The 17,619-nt window shown below is 51.5% G+C and overlaps 1 protein-coding gene across 5 annotated transcripts in view; it reads right to left on the reverse strand.

Moving 5' to 3' along the window:
- NT5M (5',3'-nucleotidase, mitochondrial) overlaps positions 1–15,939 on the reverse strand; it is a 72,864-nt gene extending 56,925 nt beyond the window's left edge. The window contains exons 1-3 of one of the 5 annotated variants that reach the window (XM_070228346.1): positions 15,419–15,938; positions 12,368–12,468; positions 4,113–4,173 (exon numbers count right to left, since the gene is read on the reverse strand). In XM_070228346.1, coding sequence (XP_070084447.1) covers positions 4,113–4,173; positions 12,368–12,468; positions 15,419–15,742 — 486 coding nt within the window. In that variant the 5' untranslated portion in view covers positions 15,743–15,938. Of the gene's footprint in view, positions 1–4,112; positions 4,174–12,367; positions 12,469–15,418 lie in introns of all 5 variants that reach the window. The other 4 variants (XM_070228347.1, XM_070228344.1, XM_023653683.2 and 1 more) reach the window with 4 other exon arrangements.
- Between the last annotated feature and the right edge of the window lie 1,680 nt (positions 15,940–17,619).

Raw genomic sequence — 17,619 nt, forward strand, 5'->3', positions numbered from 1 at the left:
AGGAATCAGGCGAGGAGAAAAGCTCCTGCTTCTGACGCCAAAGGCTGACGTTGCTGTGGTGGGCATGAGCAGAGGGAAGAACTCTGTGAGCAGTCAAGGCGTTGAGCACCCACCAGCGCTGCCCTAGGGACAAAACAGTGCAGACGATGTCCTGAGACCAGCACCCAGCCCTTCAATCCCTGAGGCCCAGGCAGAGGAATCGTCAGCACCCACCTGGCCCCAGCCTCCGTCAGCCAAGGGCAGAAGCCCCATCCACTAGGGACAAGAGGGTATGTGGTCGGTGGGAGAGGAGGTGGCAGGAGCTACACTCATCTCTTCACAAGACAGAGTCGGTCCACTTTCCCCTCTTAGTTCCAGGAAAAAAGCTGTCAACGTGGCTGAACTGTTCCAGAGGGCTGGAGACTGCAGATAAGCACGCACCCTGAGCCTGGCCCACCGCACATTCTAGCCAGGCCCTCTGGCCACCAGCCAGCAGAATTCACCCAGACCTCCTCAAACAGACTGCATTGTCCTGTCTTGGTGTCTTTGCTCAGGGCCCCACTTCCTGCCCCAGCTGACCCTGTGCAGCCCCGCCTGGCCCCGGGTGGGAGGGGTGCTCCGCCCAGGCCTGCGCAGCGCCAATGGCACACAGCCACTCTCCCTGTAGCGTGCGCCACACTCCACCTCCGCTTGCGGGAGCTAGGAATTCTATTTCTTAGAATTTACCCTACGGACATGATCATCGAAAGATTTATTTAAACATGACTTCAGCTGTTAGCAATCATGTTTTTGAAAAATATTTGGTGACAGAAAAAAGCAAATACATTAAGTAGAAAAAACATACTAAACCATATGAGATTTAAGTTTTGTTAAAATATACATATTATATTTAATACACATCAAAGCAAAACCAGAAAGAAACACATCAAAATGTTAACAGTGTTTCTACTGCTAGATGGCAGGATTATAGCTGTGGGCTCTGTTGCTGTCTGTCCTTCGTTTATTCTGGCCACAGCATCCACCATCGCTGCAGCCCTCCCTCTGTTAATAGCGTCTCAGTTTTTCTCTGCAAAGCCGCCCCCATCCTTAACAGAATGTCAGCCAGGATGCCCACCCTCCCCTGGCCAAGGACTGGCGCGGGACCCCAGCTCAGCCAGTCAGCCTCTCTCTCCTGGGAACACGAATCTCGGGCAAAGAAACCAACGGATGGAGAACGAATGGAGCTGCGCGTTTTTCAAGCTCATACGCTGAAGAGACCATCTGTCAGCTCTGGCTCCCCAGCTGCTCATCTAAGATCTGCTTCTGCAGCTTTTCCTTGGATTCTCTGAGCAAACCAACATCCTTCTAATAAACTCTACTTTTGCTTAAGTAGCCAGATGCCATTGATGCTGCGTGAGACTAGAGAGTCCTAAGTGATATCCTCTTCTTACACATTCACCGGATTCCAAACCCTCTACGGTGAGCATGTGCTGCTTGCAGAAGTGGCTAAGAGCTCGGGCTCCGGGCGCACAGATCAGGACCGAGCCCCACCGCCTACGTCATCATAGACCCAGCAGATGAGCTGCCTCCCCTCTCTCAGCCCCTTTCTTCATTTGTCAGATCAGAAGAGTATTTTATTTCACAAGGAGCTGTGGTAAGCCTTAAAAACGATAATAAAAGTATAGGACCCTGCATATTAGAGGCGTCAAATAAACAGCAAACATTATTACTAAAAGGTGTCTGATAACTCTCGGCCGCACAAATGAATCTATTCGTCTAACAACGAACGCTGAGTGCACACAACGTGCAGGTCCTGTGCTGGGGCTGGGGTCAATGGCAGGTGAGCCAGTCATGGTCCCACCCTCAGAGATCTTGTGGTCCAGCGGAGGAGACAAACAGATAAGACACAGACAAAGAAATGGACCCATTTCAAACAGTGTGTTACACAGGAAACGAGGTCTGAGACACAGGACAACAAGGCGGAGAGAGAACGTACTTGAGATATGGTCAGGAACTGTGGGGGGCTGGGCTGAGCCCTACTGGATGAAGAGGAACGAGACATGCAGAGGGCCCAGCATGGGTGAGGGAGAAGCAAGAACACCTGGCATGCTCAAGAAACAGAGGAACGTGGAGCATTGTGAACAGAGAGGACAGAAACTTAGGATGGGTGAGAGAGGTGACTAGGCAGGGCCTTGTAAATTATGGCGAGGAGTTTGTGTGTTTGTGTTTGTGTGTGTGTTTGTGTGTGTGTGTGTATTTAGTTCTACTTTAAGTGTAGTGGAAAAACATTAAAAGATTTTTATTTTTTTATTTTTGGTGAGGAAGATTGGCCCTGAGCTAACATCTGTGCCAATCTTCCTCTATTTCATATATGGGATGCCACCACAGCATGGCTTGATGTGTGGTGTAGGTCTGTACCTGGGGTCCAAACCTGTAAACCCCAGGCCACCAAAGCAGAGTGTGAACTTAACCACTACGCCACTAGGCCAATCCCCCCATTAAGAGGTTTTAGAGTAGAGAGTTGACATGATCTGCTTATGAAAGACCTACTCTGGCCGCGTGTGGAACTGAAAAGAACAGTTTAGGAGGCTATCTTAGTATTTCTACAAAGAAATGCTAAGATGGTGGTGATGGAGAGAGACAAGTGGACAGATGCTAGAAATACTTAGCAACAGCATCAACAGGAAACATGACCTCCTGATGTGCTGGACGTGAGGGGTAAGAAGGGTGTCACTGGGACGGCTTCAGACTTCCAGCCTGAGCGGGGAGGGATGGACATGGGATGGAGCATCAGGACCCCAGGGACAGACACATCAGGTTGGAACTGTCTGGAGCTCAGAGGGGAGTCCCGGCTGAGGCTACAGGGGTAAGATGGTGGGCATAAAGATGACACTGAAATGCACAGGAATAGACAAATGACAGCCACCTTTTCAATTCAGCAACCACTGGACAGTCATCCTAACCACCCAGTATAATCCCAGCTGAAACCGTTACTCTAACCCAGCAGTTCTCAACTTAAAGGTGCACCTGGAGGGCTTGTTAAAAGACACATGGCTACTCCCAGAATTTCTGACGCAGGTGGTCTCAGGAGGGGCCGGAGAACGTCCACTTCTTACAGGTGTCCAGGGGCTGATGACCCCAATGGGCTGGGCTCTGACCCTGGACCACTGCTCTCCCAGGAAGAGTGGACCTGGCCTTCAGTCCTGACCCCTCACTTACCGACTGAGGGTAAGTCCTTAAGTCCTCTGAGCTTCACCAAACTCACGTTCCCCATGCTAACAGGGCGTCGGGACAACCACGGAACAGTGTGCTATGAGCACGCGATCAGTGGGCGCCGAGCGCCACGCCTGATACCACTCTAACTGCTCAGTAAGTGAGCTCCCGCCCCATTTAAAGCACACAGAAGGCACTCAATGTTGGCTGACTGTGCATGTTTTGTTTCTAACCTGGAGCTGAAGAGAGATACAAAGACACTCTGGAGAGCTCCTGCTGGAGGCCGTGCCGAGCCCGCAGAGCAGGGAGCCTCCGGATCCCATGGCCCGCTTTCCTGGACTTGGGCAGGCTGCTTGGACCTCCCCGGGGCAGGAGCTGGGCCCTGAACCACCTCTGTGTGAATGCCTGCCTCCTGGGCACCAGATCTTTACTCTGGGTTTGGCAACCAGAGGTTCCCAACTTCCAGAAAAGTCTGTTTCCCGTAATTCTATTTTTTCAATAAGGACAAAGTGAGTGTGTACCAATATGTAATTTAACTGTTTCACCTTTGTAAGACTTTTCATGTAAATAAATTCACATGCCCTAATATTTGGGTTTCGGTTGCCTCCAATCCCTCCCCTGACACACTTTCTCTCCATCCATCCTTCACAAACAACCCTGCACTAAAATGTGGATGGTCACCCTTCCCAGAGAACCTGGCGTCTTCACCAGGTACCATCTAGAGAACGTGACGGAATCTCAGAGTGGTGCTAGAGAAGGTGTTCAGGAGAGCAGACCCTGGCAGAGAGACAGGAGGGAGCGACAGGAGAAGTGGCAGAGAGGAGGCGACCCCAGCTGGCCAGCAGCTGTGCTGAGGGTCAGCACCCCTTACCTGCTACACATGGGGTAAAGGTGACAAGGGGCAGAGCACCAGCCCGCGCCGAGTGAGCTGCTCGTCTTACCTTCTCATAGGGACAGTACTTGTACATCCGGATGGGGCTCGTGCAGATGAAGACGTCAGTGCTGCGGGAAGAGGAAGGACAGTGAGCCTGCCAGCCTACGTCCCTGTGGCCCCCGCCAGCCCCGCCCCCACTCTGCGGCACCGAACCCTCTCAGTCTGCACCACCACCCAGAACGGGAAAGCCCACTGCTCCGAGTTGCTCTCCATACCAGTGACATCTGCCCATCCTATGGCCCTGGGCAGCCCTGTGCCACGCCACTCCTTGGCCCAGAGAACCAGCACAGGGGTGGGCATCCAACTTATGGCAATTCTGCATGGCTGGACCCAAAAGGTTAGCTGGGCTAATCAGTGCCCTCTGAGATCTGAACTGGGAAACACTGAGAAAGAAGCACGTGGCACGGAGAGGAGCACGAAAAGGACGCAGGGCAAGTGACTTGAGGGAGAGTCAGGACCTCATGCAATTCAAAGTAAAGAAACCTTCGAGGAAGAAGTCTTCCTAAAAAGTATGCCTGCCAAGCCCTCTGGCAGGGAGGAGCAGAGGAGGAGCCCAGATCCAAGCCGGCTAAGCTCCCCGACCACAGGAGCCCCCTCGAAACGGGCATGGGCTCTGCGCAGGGAGGCCCCTTCCCCACGGTCTGTGGTTCCGTGCTGGGTCAACGCGGGGGCTGACATCCCAGGAGCCTGCTTCTCCTCACAGCCCCAAGGCTGTCCTTGCTGACAGAGCCAGCTGGTCTCAACACCCACATAAAGCCGGCACCTACTGGCTGATCAAACTGAGCCTGTGGAAGACTGGATTTTCCTGGCTCCTTTTCTTTGCAAACTAGTCCCCTGAGAGCCATGGTAAGATGGCCAGGCTCCCGGGCAGAAGGCACGTGTCTTTCAGTTCCCTGAGTCTCCCCTCTCTCAGCACTGCCTCTGCCAAGTTCGTGTCCCCTCCCACGTGCAGGCTCGGTCCCCTAGGTACTCAGCCTCTCCCCAAGGTTCTCTCACCTCCTGCCTGCACTGAAACCTGGCCTCCTGGGAAGAACCCGGCTCCCCTGCGGCTGAGTGAAAGCCGCTCGCTCCTCACGCCCCACGTGCTTCAGAGAGGAGGTGAGGAGTCTCCCTGCTCTGCACTGCCACCTCCAGACCACTTCCCCTCCACACTCCTGCCTCCTACACCACAGCCCTGCTGTCTCCGTCACTGTCACCTACTCTGGCCCAGGCACTGCCCCTCGTGCCCTCCCCCACCTCGTGGGCTTGCCGTTGTCCTTCCATCCCACTCCTATCACTGTCCTCAGCGACCATGTCACGTACACATACACTATGCACACACATGCAGCTCCAGCCCCTCAGGTCCTAACCTGCTCACCTCCAAACCCCATCCCGCACCCGTCTCCAGGCCCCTGCCACCGCCGCCCAGGAGCTCGTAATCACTTCTGCCGTCTCAACTTCACGCTTTGCTCTGGGACCACCACCCACTACCCTTCCAGTAAACTCATTCTAACTTCTTCTGCTTGGTCTTCAACCCCACTGAGGCCCAGCACCCTTGCATCCTCCCTGGCGGCCTGCCTCTCCCACTGCCCAGCACCACCATCACCCAGCTCGCCTTTCTCTTCCTCCATGGGGGTCTGTTGTGCTGGGCCCCCAAAAGAACCCGACTGTCCAGCTTCTCCCACCTGCACCCAAGCAATGCCATGCTGCTGGAGAAAAAGAAAAAACACATAACGAGTTTGGCCAGTTCCACCTTAAAATCATAACCGCAACCCCAAGGGTCTGAGCCCGCCTGGCAGCCTTCCTCGGGGCCCTACTGCGTGTTCACTTACTGCTCTCCTGCGCAACGTGCCTCGTCTGCTCATCATGAAATCGAGAAAGTCGCCTGTGTCTGAACTTCCTTCTCCCTTTCCACTGCCAGGAGGAAGTGGGTCCCTGCCTCCTCTGAGCCGAGCCCTCCACGTGTGCCCTGGATCCCGTGCCCTTATCTTCACAGGGAGATGGGGCCACTGCAACATGCCCCTTCCACCACTCCTCCCTGTCCCAGCACATTCCAGCGCCTCCCGTCTTAAAACATACATGTGCGCATACGAAGCCCTGACCCCTGCCCTCCCCTCCCCACCCTGGATCTCCGCTCCCGTCGCAGCAGAACAACCTGGCAAGTGGCCTGCACTTGTTGACTCCACTTCCTCACCTCCTGTGCCCGCTCCAGCCAATCCAGCCTGGCGTCCAGCCCCTCCACTCCACAGAAATTGCCCGTTGTCACCAAGGACCCTCAGGTCATCATATCCAATGCACACCGCACCCTCCTCCTCCTACCCACCAGCACGCAGCGTGGCAGCCACACCCTCCTCCATGACAGCTCTCCCGTCCTGGCGCACCTGCCCTCACCAACTGCCCCAGCAGAGTCTCCCGGCCTTGCCGGCTGGCTCTCCCCAGCTCTCTGGCTCTCCGTCTACACTCCCAGCTCAGCAGTTCCTCCAGCCCTAGGGCTTTAAACACCGTCTCTATGCTGGTGCCCCCGAACTTTACCTCCACAGTCCAGCTCTCTCCTCTATAAGAAAAACCACCCAGTTTTTCCTCCTGTGTCTCTCCTTCCTGTATGTCTCCTTTCCTCTCACACTACTGCCACACCCACAACACTTTTGACACCAGATGTGGGGGGAAGCTCACACACCAAGCAATTCTCTGTGACACCAGCTGGTGTCCTACAATTTAACCCAGTTCTGACACTCTACCTGGAGACAGCGTCAGACCCCACAGGTTAAGGGCTCAGTCCCACAAGACCGGCCCCACTTCAGATGCCAGTCACAAGTTCAAGTCATCAGCTGTGCTTCTGACAAACCAGCTACAGATGGGAGGTTCCCCGGCCCCCTCCGCGGGCTCCATCAGTTTGCTAGAGTGGCTCACAGAACTCAGGGAGACACTTTACTTACTATTACCAGTTTCCTATAAAGGACACAGAGGAACAGGCAGGTGAAGAGAGACACACAGGAGGAGGTCTGGGAGGGTCCCGAGCGCAGGAGCTTCTGTCCCCGTGGAGCTGGAGTGCGCCACCCTCCCGGTGTGGCTGTGTTTGCCCACCTGGAAGCTCTCCGAACCCCCTACTATTGGGGTTTCTGGAGGCTTCCTCACGCGGGCACGATCGACCATTAACTGCATTTCCAGCGCTCTCCCCTCTCTGGAGAAGGCGGGGGGCTGACAGTTCTCAGCTCATCATGGCTTGGTCTTTCTGGGGCCCACCCCCATGCAGGAGCCATCCAGGAGTCGCCCCAGAGTCACCTCATTAGAACAAAAGACGCTCCTGGTGTTCTTATCGCTTAGGAATTTACAAGGGTTAGGAGCTCAGTGCCAGGAGCTGGGGGCAGAGACCAGTACACACACATCTATTTTGTATTAACTCACCTCTCTCCTGAGTGCCAGGCTTACATCCCTAATGGCCTATTAAATATCCCCATGTGGCCATCGCACCAGCGTCTCAAACTCGATATTTTCAAAATGGAGCATGTGGTTGTCCCCCTCCCCAAACCTGTTCCTCCCTGAGTTAATAGCATTACTATACATGTATCTAGCTGCTCAAGCAACAAACCTAAAAATCAGCCTTTTTCCTACCTTTCCTCCACCCCCAATATCCATCACCAGGTCTGACGGGTTCTGCCTCCAAAGCATGTTTCAGTCTGTTAGCTTCTCTCCATAGTCATTGCCCCAGCCCAGGGCACTGCCGTCTCTCACTGAGCTCCAGCACCCAGCCATTCCCTGAGACCCAGCGCCCAGCCACTCCCTGAGACCCAGCATCCAGAGTGATTGTTCCTGAACAGCTTTATCAAGCTATAACTGACACACGATAAACTACACATATTAAAAGGGTACAAAATGGTAAGTTTTGACACGTGTGAAACACAGATCATCACAGTCAAGATAATAAACACGTCCAGCACCCCTTTGTCATCTCTCTGCCTGCCCTTCCCTGTCCCTTCCCCACCCCCTGGTCCCCAGGGAACTAGTGATCTGTTTCTATCACCATAGATCAGATCGTATTTTCTAGAATTTTATACAAATGGACCCACAGAGTATATACTCCTTTTTGTCTGGCTCCTCCATCCAGTGAAACTATTTTTGGGATTCATTCATGTTGTTAAATGTATCAATAGTTCCTTTTTTTCTAATTGGGCAGACTGATTTTTTTAAAGTTTCACTGAGATATAATTCATATACCATGACAGTCACCCATTTTAAGTGTGTAATTCAATGAATTTTAGTATATTTAGAGTTTGACAACGATCACCAGTCAATGTCAGAACACCTTCATCTCCCCAAAAAGAAACCCTGTATCCATCAGCCGTGACTCCCCACTCCTGCCCCCGGCCTTAGGAAATCACCAACCTACCTCCTGCCTCTGTTTCATATGAACGGAATATGAAAGGACATTTCATATGAATGGAATCCCACGCTATGTGGTCTTTTGTGACCAGCCTCTTTCATTTAGCACCATGTTTCCAAGGCACTGGAGAATGCATCAGTACTTCATGCCTTTTTATTGCTCGAGAACATTCCACTGTGTGGATAGGCCACATTTTGTTTCACATTTATCAGTTAATGGGCATTTGGGCTGTTTCCACCTTTTGACTATTGTGAATAGTGCTGCTAGGAATATTCATGCACAAGTTTTTATGTGGACATATATTTTCATTTCTTTTGAGTATATTCCCAGGAGTGCCATTGCTGGCTCATATGGTAACTCCATTTATAACATTTTGAGGAAATGCTTTCCACAGCAGCTGCACCAATTTACAATCCCATCAGCAATGACAATGGTTCCAAATTCCCTACATCCTCGGCAACACTTACAATCGTCCATCTTTTTTATTATCGTCATTCTAGTGGGTGTGAAGTGGTTTCTCATTGTTTTTTGACTTGCTGTTCGCCAAGGACTAAGGATGTTGAGGCAAATTTTCATGCACTCCTTGTGTATATCTCCTCTGGAGAAATGCCCATCCAAATTCATCACCCCAAGCCCATGTTTGAAACCTAAGTTCTATCCCATAATTCTCTCCTCAGCCTCAGCCTCCACCACTCTACCATCCCACCCCCGACACGCACTTAGTCCCAGCCATACAGGTCTCCTTCATGTCATCAGATAAGCAAAGCCCTCGCCCACCTCAGTGCCTGCACACCTGCTCTCCTCCTGCCCTGGAGGGCCGCACCCCTGGGTCCGAACTAGCAGTTCATTCCTACCCTCAGGTCTGAGGCCAAATGTTACCTCCTCAGAGAAACCTCCCCACCACCTGGAGCAGCCCCTTTCCCACCTACTCCCAACACACCACCGTGTTTATTGCCTGCACAAAGCTTACTGCAATCTGAAATTACTCCGTTTACTTGTTGTCATCCTCCCCTGTAACGTCAACTCCTTGTGGCCTGGGACCTTAGGTGTCTTATTTACAAATACATCTCCAGGGCTAGACGGTGCCAGGCACATAGTAAGTGACAAACGAATCTGTTTAGTGAGTGAATGAACTGTCTCTTATTCCAGGCTCCACAACAGAGTAACGAGACCCACGTTTAAACACAGGTTTAAGCACATCTAAACTTGTCCTAAATGAGATGTTTCCTTCAAAAGTAGTGCCCTAGGATGTCAAATGCTTGTTTTGACAAATACGATCGCTTAATACGTGTTGGGAGTTAGATATAACAACAACTATGGAAAAATACATATACATATGAAAGAAAACTCAAACAAAAATACCAAAATGTAAGAAAGCAGTGGTTTCAAAGTGGTGAGATTATGAATAACTTTTTATCCATTTTTTAATTTTCAAAAACTAACCATATGCTGTATTTTTTTAGGGCAAACATTCTTTGGCCTTCTCTTAGGGACTGACTTCCCTCTGAAGCCGGTTACAATCACATCAGAAAGTACTCGTTGCTTGAGGCATCATGAGTTTCCTATTCAATGTACACTGAAATCCATTACATTCTAAGCATCAGGGAAATTCAGATATGACTCACTTATTTGCTAGCATTGACTCCAAATAAGTTTTGGCTATTTTTACACATCAAATGCCCCTTTAAGGACAATTCATGTTGACTGAGGGCATTTTATGAGGCATATACTCTGCTAGTTGTTACTACTAAAAGGATAGCATGCATGACTAAGTATCCACCAACAGTTTAAATGCACATGGCTTTGATCCAGCTAGTCGACTACTGTACTGAAATACTTGCACACGTACACCAAGACCTCACTGCAGCCCTCATATACAAGAAAAAATGAAAAACAGCTTAAAAGTCGTATGGAAATCATTAAATAAACTATGGTATATGTGTATGATAAAATACTATATAGTAGGTAAAAAGAATAAGATAGTTCCATAGTATTGATATGGAAAATATCTAGCACATATTGTTAAGCGAACAAGAGAAAGCTACAGACAGAATAAACCCAACAGCTACTACGTGAATATTCATTTGGCAAATATCTGAGTGTGTACCATATGCCAGGTATCACTCTAGGCCTGAGAAGAAAGGTGTAACCAAGCCAATCCCTGACCTCCGGAAGCCAACACTCAAAAGAGGAAGGGACAAGCACAGACACACCATCCCAGCATAGAGTGGGCGCCCAGGCAATGCGGCAGAATGACTGGGGGGGATGGTGGCCACTTTAGCCGTGGCAGTCAGGGATGGCCTCTTTGAAGAGGTGACATTCAAGGTGCTCAGAGCTGAAGGACGAAAATGATGTGGCCACGCAAAGAACCAGAGGAGAAACTTTCCAAGAGATATAATAAGAACAGAGGCCATAAGGCCAGAAATAAGCGTGGCACAACCACAGGGCAGAAAATAAGCCAGTGTGCCTCGAGCAGGTGAGAAGAGGTCAAGAGGTGGCAGGGCCAGGTCACAATGACAGCCTCACTGGCCTGGCGGGTTAGGGTTTATTTCAGTGCAACAGGAAGCCAAGAGAGGGTTTTAAGAGGGGACCAACATCACCAGAATTTGGTTTAAAAATATCACTCTGGCTGCTGGGTGGAACATATAAATTACAAATCTATACATAAATACATATGTAAATGCATTTTAAAAGGTCTGGAAGCGTACACCCTAAATCGTCTACTAAGGCCAAAAGAGTGGGCTGAAGGGGGATATATGTAGGGAGAGAGGCGAAAATGGGCAACTCACATGTTTTCACATCTCTTCACACTGTTTGAGTCTCTCATATAGTCGGCACTGACTGACCTTAGGAATCTTCCACCCAGTTAATAGCCAAAATGGAAGTAAAGGACCAATGATATGGTCCAGACTTGCACTTCCCAGACTGGTTGCACAACTCTGTGAGCATATTTTAAAACCACTGAATTGTACACTTCAAACGGGCATATCCACACAATGGAATATTATTCAGCAATGAAAAGGAATGAAGTACTGATTCACACTACAACACGGATGAACCCTGGAACGTGTATGTCAAATGAAAGAAGCCAGTCACAAAAGACCACATATTGTAGGAAATGTCTAGAATAGGCAAATCAACAGAGACATAAAGTACACAGTGGTTGCCAAGGGCTGCAGGGGGAGGGCAGGAAGGGGTATAGAGTTTCTTTTTGGGGTGATGAAATTGACTATGGTGATGGTTGCACAACTCTGTGAGCATATTTTAAAACCACTGAATTGTACACTTCAAATGGGTACACTTCAAATCAAGCGATTTTTAAAAAGTCCTCAGGGAAGCACATAGTTGTACCGGCTAACGGAATTCAGTGGACAGTGGGCAATGGCTATGGAGTCGGGGCTTCAGCTACAGAACCAGTCATTTCACTCGAACAAAACAGTACTCCTGCTTCCTTAATCATCCTTTGTCCTTAGGTCTCCTGTGGCACCTCTTCACACGCCTCATCTTTTTCTTCCCAGCACTTATAACAATCTGTAATTATCTTCACGTGTGTGATTCTTTGTGTAACACGTGCTCTCGGCTGGACTGCGGGCTCCACAAGAGCAAGAACCACGTTTGTGTTTGTTCTGTATCATGGGTACCCAGCAGCATCTACCAGTCCCTTCTCAGATACTGGCTGAATAAATGAACTCTGAACATCCAGCGAACCCAGTTAAATTAGACTCGATATTTTCTCAAGTTACTGGATCAAAACATCTTAATAACCTACAAACTTGAGTCCAACGACAATGAAACAAGCATGGTCCTGTGAAATGGGTGAGGAGAGAGAAGGGAGGGAGATAGAAGGGGAGGTAATGGCAAGAAGAAGGTGCAGACACTGGGAAGCGAGGAGACAAACTTACTTTTCTAGGTTGGCCATCTGCTTCACAGCTTCCACAGCCCCCGGGAGAGGTTCAAGGTCAAAAAAGAAATTCTCTGACTCCCATATGCTGATGGCCTTCTCCTGAGAAGACAAAGAGAAGCAGGTGACTTTCAGAGTCCTCGGCACCCTGCCTCGTGGCACAGAGGATGCTGTGGCTGGGGAGGGCTGCTGACAAGCAGGTGGGCCTTCCACGTTCCCCTCACCACCACCCCCACAGACACCCCCAAGGACTTATTTCCTGCGGGGAGGCAGAGGATTACACGAGCTTGCGTGTGTTCCAGCCGCTCTCCAGGAGGGATCTGACTTCTGCGAGGAGGCAGCAGAGACCAGCTAAGGTGTTAGGGGCTGTGGACTCTGAAGTGTGCTCGGCTGCAGGGGCTGCTGGAGCCGTCTGGGACACAGGGCCATCACCACGAGCCTTACGTATGCTTGACTCCAGCAGCCAGCAGCAGCCTGCAGGCTCTGAGGAGGGACCAGGTCTTGCCAGAGCACTAGAGTCCTTAAATTCCAGAGAAACTCAGAGATCCTTAAGAGCACTGCTGTGTCTTCCCGAATAATGCGGGTGTGGGTAGAAGGCCAACTGGCCAGAGCTCCAGGCCCCTCACCGACATCAACCGGAACAGCTCTTTTATCTGGTTTATGCATTGAGATACCAATAAATACTTTGTTTAAAAAGTATTCTGCTGTTTTTTCAGTTTGCAAGCCAAAAATCCAGACCGTCATTTTACATATAATAAAACCAAGCCTCAGAACGGGGATTTACTTAACGTTACACAGCGAAACGGTGGCCAAACTGTGAGTAGAATCCCATCTCCAACTCCCAGGCTAGGCGTTTCCACCTTATGCTGCCACACCAAAATCAAGTTTGCAGAATGCCACACCTTTCCAGGGCCAGGACTAGGGAGGGGAGACATACCCCAGCCTCTGAGAAGTAGGAACCTAACCCCATGTGTGCAGTGCAGGAAGTGCCCCTGCCAGGTCAGAAGCTGCTCCAGAACAAGTGCCACCACCACGTCACTCCTGTGGGTGGAGTACACTGAGGCCACACTGGCAATACTCTTGTGAACAGTATGGGCTTAAACAAACCAGTGCTTATCGATAACATGCAGTATCAAAGTGATACTGTCAGAACTTGAACGTGGAGGTTCTGACTCACACGGAGGCAACGTGGAATGCTGGAAAGTACGCTCGACGTGGGAGTCAGAAGGACTGGGCCTTCCTGTGTGACCCTGGGCTAACCGCCTTGACTCAGGAATCAGCACCCCAGGATCCCCTCCCTCCCCCCTTCAGTAACTTGCTCCGAAACCCCAGTCAAGACACTTTCGCTCTCTGGGCTCAGCTCCTCACCTGTCCGAACAGCGTAAGATTCTAAGTCAGTTACAATAAGCTTTGCCTTCCACCTCTGCCCTCTTTACCTCTCAGAGCAATGTGGAGATCAAAGGGAACAGGACAGAGTAGTATTGTGTGAAGTAGAAATGCCTACACAGGGACCCGGGGTTGGCTGGCTGGTTGTTTTCACCAGCAGATGCCGGGCCAGCTCGGCCAAGGGGAGAGCCAGAGGTATCCTGCTGTAAGCTGTGCTGGGGATGAAGGGCATGTCTTCATCTATTAAAACCAGCTGCCTGCAACGTTCCCAGAAGCAGCAGAAATGAGCAGGTCACTCCCAGAGCACCCCGTTCCGAGCACCCCAGGAGCTCTGCTCCTCTGCCTCGTACTCGGAAAACGGTGACTCATCTCCTTAGAGCTGGAGTCTGCACACCTGCACAGCAGACTGGAAAAGCTGCTTTTTCACAGTTGGGGTGGGCTTAGTTTCATCCCCCTAAACAGTTCTGGGGAGGAAATAAGGTGCCCAGAGTACCAGTGCTGCTGTCTATAAGCGACACATACACAGCAGGACAGCACGTTACCAAGGCTACAGAAACTGCCAGGGTATTCTCTTGGGTTCAAAGTTTCCGATTAGGTATCAGGCCGGGGAGAAGTCAGTCCACTGGCTCTGGGAAAGTCGCCTTCCGAAGTGCCTGGTGCTAATGAAGAGAAATGACGCTTGATTTCCTTTTTAACACCTGCCCTTCAACAAACCAAATTATTGTCAACGTGCCTTACATATGTCAAAAGAAAAGTCACTTGTGAGAACAAGTGAGAACAGGACTTCAGGTGGGGAAGCTGAATACGCTTGGGGGGCAGAAAGTCTGGAGTTTGAATCCTGACTGAGCCCCTTACTAGCCATGTGACTTGGGACAAGTTTCCTCACCTGCATAATGGCAATAATCATGCCCACCCCACAGAGAAGATAATGCAACCTGTGGCTACAAAACAGGCTCCAGGGTCACCATCAGATCCTCCCACAGTGCCCTGAGGTGGCCAATGCGGTGGGCGGGGGGGGGGGGGGGGGGGGGGGGCAGAAAGCACCCAGCCTCTCTGAGTCTGTGCACGGCAAAATTCCCCATTCCCTTCACGACACAGCTCAAATTTAAAACCAAGCTCTCTGTCTGTAAACCCGCCTGGACGCTGGCCTGCATCCATCATGGGTGCAGAGGGCAGAGCCCAGCGGGAGTCAGGTAGGTGGGGTCCTTTGCACTCAGCAGGGTCAGGAGAGCAAGGGGATAAACCAAGGAGCAGATCCTACCCTACCTTGACCACTGACTGACTGTGTGACGTCCAGAAAGTCACTCAACCTCTCTGGGAGCTATGCTTTCACAGAAAAGGGCAAAAAAGAATAGTAAAGACACTCATCAAATTCATGAGGAAGAAACAGAAATGTGACTGCAGCAAGGGTCAAGGAGGGCTTTACTTGGAACGTTTATTTTAAAAAATTTACAAACCAAATACTTCAGGCCAAATACACCAAAAATTAAAAAGTCGGCTGGAGATGGAGAGTTAGCTATACTATGCTTTATATTCTCCTGAATTTTGAGAAGCCCTCGATGAGAGCCAACGGTCAGCGCTGGGCTGCGCCCGGCGCTGCACCCTGGGTCCTCCCCAGGACCCTGTTTTACCAGAGGCCCACCCGAGGCTCGAGGCGGTGACCCACCCAAGGCCAGGCGGGCTCCCAGCCCCGGGGGGCGGGCGCGCGGGGGATGCTCACGCTCAGCCCGGGCTGCAGGCGGCCGTACTGCTCCGACACCCAGAAGCCGCGCCGGTCCTCCAGCGCGATGAAGGGCTGGTCGGGGAAGCGCGCGCGGTACTTTCGGAGAAAGCCGCCCTCGAAGTCGGCCAGCACGCCGTCCATGTCCACCAGCACCCGCAAGGCGCGGCCGCCCGCCCGGCCCGCCGGCCCGCCCGCCGCCCAGCGCCGCCCCGCCGGGCCCGCCGCGCCGCGGGGCCGCCGCGCACACCAGCCGCCCAGCCGGATCATGGCCCCCCGCGGGCGCTCGCTGCGGGCGCCGAGGCCGGGGCTGCGCCGCCCGGCCGCCTCGGACCGCCGGCCATGACCGCCGGGAAGGAGAGGGCCCTGCGGGAGGGGGCCGCGCGGGGGGCACGGGGGGCGCGGGGGGCGCGCGGGGCCCCAGCGCGCAGGCTCCGACCCCAGAGCGAGGCTGCGGCGCGCGCCGCCCTTAAAGGAACACGCGCCCCCGCGGAGGCGGGGCCCGAGGGGCGGGGCCATAAGGCTTGTCCTGGAGGCTGGGTCTGCGCCCCCACCTTCTCCCAAGACCCTGGAGCTGGCTCTCTCCTCCCACCGCAACCCCGAGGATGGAAGAACAGTGCGCACCCAGGGAGCAAGCCTGTGTCGCTGCGATGTTCATTCAGCACTTACTGTGTCGGGCTGTGGACAAAACAGAGAAGACCCCTGCCCTTCTGGAACTTAGGTTTTGAAGGGGAAACAGACAAAAAGCAAATAAACCTACCAAACAGGCCAAATAACTTCAAGAAGTGACGGTAGCGTGAAGGAACCAAGATCGGGTGATGTACGCTCTGAAGTCTCCCGCTTTACAGTGGGCATCTGGGGCGAGCCTGGCGTTAGCAGAGCAAATGAAGACCTTGCAAACATCACAGAGCCTTCATAAAACTGTTGATTTTCAACTAAACCTATAAATAAATATTGTTATGTACCCCTGCATAGGTTGCTTTAAAAAAAAAAAAAAAGGGTGATGTAATGACGGAGAGGTGAGGGGACTGCCAGGTGGTCAGGGAAGGCCTCTTGTGGGAGGTGATGCTGAAGCAGAGACCTAAATAATGAGAAGGAGCTTGTAAGAACCAGAGACCAGTGGTCCAGACAGCAAGAGCAGCTGCAAGGCCTGAGCAGGGGGTGAGGCCCCAGGGGTGGAGAGAAGGCCAGCAAGGTGACAGTTTTCCTTCTTATGTTTCCTTGGCACACTTGCTGAGCATCTCCGATGTGCTGGGCAGTGGATATCGAGTGGTGAACCAAGTCCTCATGCTTATGGAACTGCCATTTTTGGGTCTTCCTGAAAGTATGGTGAGGGACAGGTGGTCCAAAGTGAGGTCAGAGAGACGGTCAGGGCCCAGCGAGGAAGCAGTGTGGCACAGCTAGAAAAGTATGTGAGCTGTGGGGTCCCACTGACCCATGCCCGGACTCAGCCACATAGAAGGTTCTCAGCACCCTGGCACAACGGGTCACCCTGATGGCATCTCCCCGATTCAAGGGCGGGAATCAGGTCTGATCCATGCCTGCCTCTTGAATAAATGGGTGAATGTGATCCCTGCAAGAACCTTTGCTGATTATTTTCTGACCCCCTAACTAAGATTTCACACGTGCTTCTCCACCTTGATAGTCATTCTTCAATTACATCACCGTGTTTTTCTTTGTCATTTTACTATGAAAATTTTCATACAGGAAACTTGAAAGAACTGTACAATGAAGATACATATACAACCACCTGGATTCTGTAGTTAACAGTTTGCTATATTTGCTTTAATATACCTCAGCGCCTGTCTCCATCCCTCTACCCGTCCATCAGTCCATTTATTCTCTGATGCATTTCAAAGTAAGCTGCAGACAGCAGTACACTTCACCCCTAAATATGTCAGCCTAGGTAGCTTTAAATGAGTTCAACATATTTAAGGGTAAATCTTACAAATGAAATGCACAAATCTTAACTTTAGCATTCCACGGGTCTTGACAAATGCCTCCCCAGACGATGTAGAGCAGTGCTGCCCGATAGAACCGTCATCAGTGACAGAAACGCTCTGTGCTGTCCAGACGCAGTAGACACTCACCACATGTGGCTATTGAGTAATTCAAATGTAGCTACTGAGACTGAGGGACTGGATTTT

Source organism: Equus caballus, chromosome 11 (genome assembly GCF_041296265.1).
Source record: "Equus caballus isolate H_3958 breed thoroughbred chromosome 11, TB-T2T, whole genome shotgun sequence".
NCBI classification, from domain to species: Eukaryota; Metazoa; Chordata; class Mammalia; order Perissodactyla; family Equidae; genus Equus; species Equus caballus.